The sequence below is a fragment of the Triticum aestivum genome, chromosome 2D, assembly GCF_018294505.1.
Source record: "Triticum aestivum cultivar Chinese Spring chromosome 2D, IWGSC CS RefSeq v2.1, whole genome shotgun sequence".
NCBI lineage: Eukaryota > Viridiplantae > Streptophyta > Magnoliopsida > Poales > Poaceae > Triticum > Triticum aestivum.
The window spans coordinates 559,079,389-559,088,239 of NC_057799.1; the positions used below are offsets into that span (position 1 = coordinate 559,079,389).

At 43.7% G+C, this 8,851-nt stretch overlaps 2 protein-coding genes across 3 annotated transcripts; both read right to left on the reverse strand.

Annotated features, from left to right (window-relative positions):
• Window positions 1-1,418: 1,418 nt before the first annotated feature.
• LOC123054488 (uncharacterized) lies at window positions 1,419-4,351 on the reverse strand. The gene is made up of 3 exons (XM_044478267.1): window positions 2,880-4,351; window positions 2,381-2,610; window positions 1,419-2,272 (listed from the first exon to the last, which is right to left on the reverse strand). Exons 1-3 carry the CDS (start codon window positions 3,406-3,408, stop codon window positions 1,601-1,603), a joined length of 1,431 nt encoding a protein of 476 aa, XP_044334202.1. The 5' UTR covers window positions 3,409-4,351; the 3' UTR covers window positions 1,419-1,600.
• Window positions 4,352-4,499: 148 nt separating this feature from the next.
• Window positions 4,500-8,566, reverse strand: LOC123054486 (E3 ubiquitin-protein ligase RNF14). 2 transcript variants are annotated; one of them, XM_044478266.1, is made up of 6 exons: window positions 8,326-8,566; window positions 7,625-7,699; window positions 7,012-7,522; window positions 6,024-6,412; window positions 5,144-5,467; window positions 4,836-5,024 (listed from the first exon to the last, which is right to left on the reverse strand). In XM_044478266.1, the coding sequence occupies exons 1-6, from the start codon at window positions 8,470-8,472 to the stop codon at window positions 4,836-4,838; spliced, it is 1,635 nt and encodes a 544-aa protein (XP_044334201.1). In that variant the 5' UTR covers window positions 8,473-8,566. The 2 variants fall into 2 exon arrangements, with proteins under 2 accessions (XP_044334200.1, XP_044334201.1); XM_044478265.1 differs by having other exon boundaries at window positions 4,500-5,467; window positions 8,326-8,557.
• Window positions 8,567-8,851: the final 285 nt, after the last annotated feature.

Genomic DNA, 8,851 nt, shown 5'->3' on the forward strand with positions numbered 1-8,851 from the left:
GAAACAATGTGAAGTTGAGAGAATTTGGTGGGCTTCGATGGATATTTTTTTGGTCAGTCGACTGACTGCAACCTTATTTCATTCAATTTATCTTTGAAGTACATAGCAATTACATCATGTATGGTGTTGTGTGCCTGTCTCTTTGCATTGACTGATTTTCACTTTTGGCTCAGTCGAATAACCACAACCATCATCATGCGTGACTTCTTCTTCACCTCCACCGTCTCTCTGTACATGCTTCTCTTCACGTAGATCATGTACCGGGCGTCGCAACGCTTCGACGGCGCCGCGTCCAGGGCCACATGAACCGTCGTGTGGTTCCCGCTTCCATCTTGCGCCACCACGGTGTCCACTGGCATTCCCATGGGCTCCACCGGCATCTGCAGCAGCCGCCGCTCCCTAGTGCCAAGCCAGTGTGGGTGTTGAGCCCCCTGGCCAAGGTCGCGCCCCCGGTGGCTACTGGTTCGGGCGGACGACGCAGCGACCTGACCGAGGGCGTTTAATACGTCTCCAACGTATCTATAATTTTTGATTGGTCCATACTATTATAGTATCAATCTTGGATGTTTTATATGCTATTTTATATCATTTTCTGTGACTAACCTATTAACCCAGTGCCTACTATCAGTTGTTGTTTTTTGCCTGTTTTTGGTTTTCCAGGAAATTAGTACCAAACAGAGTCCAAACGCTACGAAATGTTTTGATGATTTTTTTTCTGGACAAGAGAGACCGTACGTATAAGCTTCAGGAGGAGACCAGAAGGCAAACGAGGAGACGGCAAGGCAACAGGTCGTGGCTCTGCCTGACCTGATTATTCCACCTCTATAGCTGGATGGCTTACAAAGCTGATTCTTACATAAATTTACTCCTAAAACTTGGCCTAACAAGCCTCTTCTTATATGAATCTCCGATCACTTGTCCTTATATTGCAAATTTCCAGAACCTCTTAAAAGTCTTACTGGAAAAAAAAAGTGCATGCCCACTCGGAGATTTGTAGAAAAGAAAGAAATACAAGACATTTGTTACCTTTTGCAGTCCTCATGCATGAATATACTTTACTTTTTTGATATATATCTAAGAAAATCTGTCTTGATCATCAGGAAAATAATCATAATAGTTTGAATTGTAGGACAGATATTAGGCAAAAAGCAGGCAACATGTACATCTCACCTTCACAGCGGCCGTGCCCATGGTTTTACATATGAAAAATTGCTGGATGAATGACGGAGTGTTAAGGAATTCAACTACTATGGTACTATACCAGAATACAAGTCCAAGTATAAACAGCAACAGGAACTTAACTATACACACGCGCGCGCACAGAAATCAGACAACACCGCTGACTAATCCTAAGTAGAAATATAAGTACTTCAAGAAGAAGTAACCTAAGAGTTACCGTGGATACACAAATGGTTGGATGATAGCATAAGTTATTGTCGATACAAAATAGTTGGATTACATCAACTTGTTGTCCATATACAACTTATATGGCTAACTAATACAGAAATACGAAGGACAATTCACCAAACCAAATGGAGAGAGCAAAGTTTTGGTTGCTGTTGTACTCTCGCTTCATATATACTACCTCTTAGTCATAATGTCACTTGATGTCTCCGTCGACGAGCACCCAGCCCCGTGAGGTGATATGATCCTTTTCAGTGACCATACGGGACCAAGCAACAGTCATCTCCACCTCGACGCCGCTAAGCTTACATGTCGTCACACGAGCGTTGAAATATTCGGGCGCGAAGCACACCTGAGTTTCTGAATCGATGTCACCAGATGCAGAGTAAGTCTGCAAGACAACTTTGAGGCTGCCTTGACTTTCCACAGAAACAACCTGCCTTGAGATGAGAAGGTAACCAGCCGAAGCCATAGGCATTGCTCTACGGCGAGAATCAACCAGCACCACTTCTCCAGGTTGGTCATCAGGACTGCAAGTGACTTGACCATCAATGATCTCGACTGACACTGATGGTGCGAAGCAAACAACTCTGCCTCCATATTTGGAAGGCCATGACCCCCCTTTGACACGGATACCCAAGAAAGTGGCCTGGACCGTTTGCCCAATCACCTCCAAACTCAACTCTGCTGTACAAAGGCAGTTCTCAAAGCTAATGGTACCCTTTCTTCCATGGTAACGTTGCATTCGAGTGATCAATGCTCTATCTTGAGACGCCATGCTGCCTCTTAGTTTCAGTTGGATTTCAAAGATAACACCACCTTGAAACACAATTGCACGAGAGGGGCCAGTCAAGCGCAAATAAGGATGCTGCAAGCACACATTAGCCACTAACTAATCAACGTGAGAGGGCCAAAGGCAATGCATATATATACCCGAAAGTAAATGAAGAGCAAATTAAGATGGTAGTGCACGTACGTCTTTCTCGACTCTCTGGCACTCGCTCCGATCACGAGCAAACAGAAGGTTACGGTTGTGATCCACGGTGTCTCGGGCAGCAACCACGCCGTACACAGGCAAGGGCCATTCCAATCCACCTTTTATTTCCGCGAGTTTGATGGAGAGGATCTGCAGGGTGGGCGGGAATCCAGTACCATATGAATTGGTACCAGGTAGCATGTGTGTGAACTGCGTGGAGCTCAGTGTCGCTGCATTGCATCCAAGGGAAATTAAGTTGTGTTAGGGATCTTTCTAGTAACATGAATAAGAAGTCAAGTACTCTGTTCATCTAAAAAAAGTCAAGTACTCTCTCTGTAAAGAAATATAAGACCTTGTAGATCACTGAAGTGGTCATATAGTATTTCTTTACATATATACTGTAGCTATTAAATCCCTAGCCTCCTTGTTTACAGAAACAAGACAATCCAAGTGAAACGAAAACGAGTGAGAAAAGGATGCAGGATATATAGTTACTCACTCATGTCCCCAAAGTATCCATCGTGAGCCCATCTCCTGTCCCGGCTCTTAGCGTACAGGGCGAAATCACTCTCATCATGGGCGATCTCCTCGGCCTCCATGGCTAATTGCTCGGCCGATTTGCCTCTGTCCATCTCATCGACATTACCATAACCTATGCTGTTGAGAACGGGATCTGCAGCTAAAAGTAACAGCTTGGCTGAATCAAACGTGGTTGCACGCCACTCATCAACATCTACGTGGTAACCGAAGTCACTTTCGTCGTCGGATATCGTGCGCTCGATCATGTGCTGCTTCTCCTCGTCGGCCTCCATGGCTAATTGGTCGGCTGGTTTGCCTCCGTCCATCTCGTCGGCATTACCATAGCCTGTGTTGTTGATGGGAACGGGAGCTGCAGCTTCAAGTAACGGCTTGATATCGCGGTCGTCACTTTTGGCGACGGTGGTGGGGGTGGGATCTGCAGCTTCGACGTCGTCGGCGTGGGACTTGCCTCTGTCTCCGTCCATCTCCTCCTCCTCGACACCACCCATCTGTTCCGGTTTCCGGCGGGAGCTCCCGCCGATCAGCCGATGAAATAGATGGATAACCAAGGGAAGCTGTGCTAGTACTCCACCGGGTACAAATTAGAGGGGATCGATTGGGTAGTTGTAGGCGCAGTATATGCGGCACCGAGTCGGAGATGGATTCCATGTGTGTGGTGGGCCGGCTTACAAATCCGACAGGGTCTTTTTTCGGCAGAGTGAAGTATGTAAAAAAGAAAGAAAACTTCACTCAGAGCCGACTTGCAATCTGGATATGGCGGACATCCCTACTTGTTTTTATAACGGGAAAAAATTACGGAAATGATAAATCCTGAACGTTCGGATTTTAAGCATGGCAACCCGGACGTTTTTTATGGCAACTTTAGTTGAAGCGAGGATTGGCAAACATGGCAATTTTTTAACAAAAAACGAAATTGTCATGTTTTAACCACCGAACTTGCTACCTCATGCCAACTAAAGTTGCCATGAAAAAATATTCGGGATTACATGCTTAAAATCCAAACGGGATTTGTTAGGGTCTAAAAGTTATGGCATTGTTTTTTTTTTTTGGCTAAACATGCCTTCTTTATTAACCAACGGTAGCTTAGCCAATTTGAATCTTGTATATATGTGGCCAGACTTTTCTTCTCGATTATTTTTCATTGTAAACACTGTATTAGAAGGTTATCATCGTAAACATATCATATTTGATTTTTATATGTTGTGGAAAAATACAATTTTGGGTAATCAGGCCACCATATTAAGGGCTAGTTCTTTTGGGCGGCTTAAAAAATAAGTTGTCTCTCCCCAGCTTAAAAAATAAGCCGCTCCCTAAATTTGTTGAGACTTCTAAATTAATTATACCATAACTAGTTCAGAAGCACAAATAAATAAAGGAGACGGCTTATGAGAAAAGCTGGGAAAGAGGGGGCTTATTTTTTAAGCCGCCAAAAGAACTGGCCCTAAAAAGGGTCACCACATTCTTATCCACAACTCACCCCTCAAACCACTTGACATCTCACACAACCAAATAAAAAATATGGCTATCCCTAGCCAGGTGGTCGGGGATACGTATCACTGACCATCCAACAAAGTGATGATACCGTATCAACAGTCCAACGTTTCCAACCGCAAGTGCTAAACATTATGCTCAACTGAATCTAGCAGGCTTTGCAACAATACAACTGATGCTCCCAAACATTATGCTGTACTGAATCTAGCAAGCTTTGCAACAATACAACTGATGCTCCCCAACCTACAAGCACCAATGTCGTGAATTCAGAGGTTCGCTGATCTTCAGTAACATGTTCCATAAAAATACGTTCTAGGTGTAACTATTGCTATTCCAGACTGTATATATGCATGTAACATCACGAAAATAAACATGTAAGAACAGAGTAATGTAGCCCAAACCAATGCTCTCCCTTTGTATCGTTTCACACAAGTTCTGATCCAGAGTCATCATTGTTCTTTGTTCTAGTCTGAGCGAACACGGGGTCGACAGTGTGCTGTTTGCACCCTCTGGGGCCATAGTGCTCTGAGCTCTTCCGCACCACCTTCCGACACAGAGCACAGTAATGAACTTGGCATGCCAAGCACAGGATGTGGTTGTTGTTCCCCATCGGCTCATACCAGAGTCAGTGTTTATTTCACACAAAACAAGCGAGTCGGTGAAGTCATTTCCCAACGCCAGGTGAAAAAATGATGAAAAAGACTGATATCTGAAAAGCCAGAACAACTTTACCTTGTGGTGTGGCTGGTGGCATTTCGGGCACGGATGTTGTTTGAAGCTGGCGGACAGTCTCGCTCTTGCTTCTTTCTGAACCTCGACATCTTTGATGAAATCAACAGCCCTGACATTATGTCTTCCAGCAAGGTCATAGTCAAACTGTTTACCACATTTCCTGCAAAGCATGTGGTTACAGCCAGACACACGTGTAATGGCGATACCACAATGGGGACATGGAACGGAAGAACGGAGCACTTCCTTGATGCTAAATATTTCATTTGCCAAGCTAATTATCATGCCAACTTCGCCTTTGCTCAAGCGGCGCACTTTTGCACGTTCCTGCGTAAAATAAACACATATTGATAATTGTGATCTCAATAGAAATCTCATTGCATTCATCAACCGAACATATATTACTGGGAACGCACCATATTCTATAATAGCCTTAAGTACAAGAATGTGTTACCCTCAAATAAAAAAATAGTATGTGCAAAGTTATTGTGTCCAAAATACTTGTAATGCCTCTATCTAGACCAAAAGAATACGTTTTATGATGATAAATTCGAGAGGAGGACATGTCCAGCCGTCTCCCAGGCAAGCTATTCCACATCCAGCACTTCAGCAGGGCACATGGTTCAATTCTTGGACAGTAAGCTAAGTCCCTGTGTGAAATAAAAGACTGATACCCAAATTTCCACGTCCAGCACTTCAGCAGGGCACATGGTTCAATCCTCAATACTTACGGTTTTATGTTTTTCATACATCCCTAAGTCCCTGTGTTCTGTATGTCCTAAGTTGGACTTGAACCTTCACAGCTAAAATTTATGGCAAATGAGAATCTGTATTGTTTAGCTGCATTTTAAATAGAGCATGTCATGGTAGATCCATTTGCTACCTGTAAGGTGAGAAGTTTTTCTTCTGGAGTAAGAACAATGCAGGTCCTCCCTGTGTGAGAAAGATTTCTGCAGTGTGTGCAGAAGTTGAGGAGGCAATTGGAGCACAGGGCATTGTCCTTGTCTCCCAGGCAAGCTATTCCACATCTTGGACAGTAAGCTACATCAGACATTGAATCTAGAGCCTTCTGAAGTACCAACCTTTCCCACCGTTCAAAATCTGCATCTCCTAACAACTTCTTCAGTAGATTAGGAGGAATAATCCCTCCACACTTGTTATCAGGGCACACCAATCTGAGTACTGTTCCTTCCTTGACATGAATCCTTGAGTAAGTCTCCATGCACCTCTGGCAAAAGTAATGCTGGCATGGAAGCTTTACAAAATCAACGCCTGAGGGTAATCAAAAGACACAGATTTAGTTCTTACAAGATCCAGTCTCCTGACATGATGGAACTTAGATTGCCCACGATTAATTGATTATTTTGCAGAAGGGATTAACTATGGTAAGTTTAGGCTTTTGAATGGTTCCTTGGTTCAATTAGCAGAGGCTCAATTGTGTACATAATTAGTGAAACGCAGTGACACATGGACACTGCATTTTTCTATTGCTGTACATAATTAGCAAGGCTCAATTGTGCCTTGACGAATATGCGAAAGATGATATTTTTGTCAGGTTTAAAATGCTGTGCCTTGACGAGTATTAAATAGTTGAAACAAATTTTGAGCAAATATTTAGATTCTGGTTATGTGATATTTTTTCCAAATTACGGCTAATATCGGCTTGAATTCGTGCTTGTTAAATCATGGAGCCCCGATCCGGCATCCAATGTATATATTTTGAAATGATGAATGGTAAGTCCTGAAAAAATAACTATGTGCAGAACACAGCATATTCAGACAAAAAAAGTAGAGATAATATAATGCAGACCACAGTGCAAGAAATGAGCCCCAGGAAGAGTAGCCGAGCATCAACTAGAGATTCAAGTTACCTGTGTACTCGCTGAAGCAAATCATGCAGGTATGAAGCCCGTGGAGAAAGGATTCATGGCATTGGTCCTCATTGTAGCTGATCAACTGTTGAACGACAGACTCTGCAGACAAAATCTCTCCCACAACCCGAAAATCCACTTGACTGACCGCACTATGAGGCTGTCGTATGACTATTCCGTTGTCAAAACCAAGATGAGAAAGCACAGAGCTCTGCAGCCAATGCACCCACTCATAAACAACTTCCTGTTCAGGTTGTTGCGCCGAGATCAAGTCGAGCATGTGACAAAGGGAGGAAACCTGCACATTATCCAACCATTGTACACCAAGAGTAAAGTATGGAGGATGATGGCTTGGGTACGATGGAGGCATGAGGCATGTCAGTGATAGTGGAGCCAAGTGCTCGATACTAAAGTTTTCCGGGAACTGGCTCTTTGTGTCATCATCATCATCACCCTGGAATGGCTCTACATATACATTGATACCATCTGGAATTTCACAGTACACCAGGATCTGCAAAGTATTGAAAATGAAAAAGACAAGTATCATTATTTTTGTGTGTCGATGATAGTTACTGATTCCTGGGAGTCTCGGACCAATTAAAAAAAGTTTTACCTGGAAAGACCGCGGTATAGCCTTTTCACCAAAGATGCGTATCTTGTCCCCATAAATTGCCTCCAGCGCTAACATCTAAGAAATAAGCAATATATCACAGAATAAGATTAGCGCGGCATTTAATTGAGTGTGAGAAATTTACATTCAAGTTCGAGGCGACCAATACTCATCTTCTGTTTCCGAACACGGGTTGTTTGGCATAAGAAAATTTGTGTGGTTTTTTGTCTTGAAGAGAAGAGTACTCCGATCCTATGCAGTAAACCAATTTGCTTATGAACACCATTCACATATTGTTTCCAAGGTCACAACTTCCTCTGTTCTAATATCCAGTCCAATTCTGAAACCAACTTTTCTAGACTATTGTATGCATGCTTTCAGTTTGGATCTTACAGTCAAGTCGCAGCTTATTCAAATCACAGCCTCTGCATCACACAAGAGAAACTACAAGACTGGATCCTGTTTTTCTGCTCAGTTACAGCGAAATTGCACTACAATAGACTTTTTATGCGCGACCTCTGTCTTCCACTGTTAGGGTTTGCGGTGCGAAATTACACAAGAGCTTAGGAAAAATTGTGCGCGATTTGGAGGACTCAGTAGACGCCGCGATCAGGAGAGGGGTGGGGTTTGCATTACGAAATTGGCCCAAGGATTTTAACGGCGACGAGGTTTAGGGTGAAGCACGGAGTTTCAGGAGGGGGTACCTCGTCTTGCTGGAGCTGGTCGTTGGAGCGCAGCTGCTCGTCGGGCAGATCGGGCTCCCCTCCCTCCTCGCGACCCCGCAGCGCCATCTCGCGGAGCATCCTCGCCGCCTCCGGCGAGAGGTCGTCGTCGCGGTGAGCGCTCTCCATCCAGGGCTCTGCTGCGGGCGGCGACTTGCGACGGTACGCGTACGGGGGAATTTAGAGACTTTTTTTGTTATAATTTTGATTGACAGCAGGAATTTTGCGTCTATAAAAGTGTGCTTCTGATTATCTTTTCAAGAGAAACAAGAGAGATTGAAGTGAATATATTGATTTCATTAATAGTCACGTTTTTTAACACTACACTAGAGTCAAAAAACGTCTTACATTATGGGACGAAGGGAGTAGAATATTCTAAGGATATTCACAGCTTTAATCTTGCTATGTTAGCAAAGGAGTGTTGGCGACTACTCCAAAATCGTGATTCTTTGTGTGCACGAGTTCTGAGGGCAAAATATTATCCCAGTGGAGATATTCTGAAATCTGG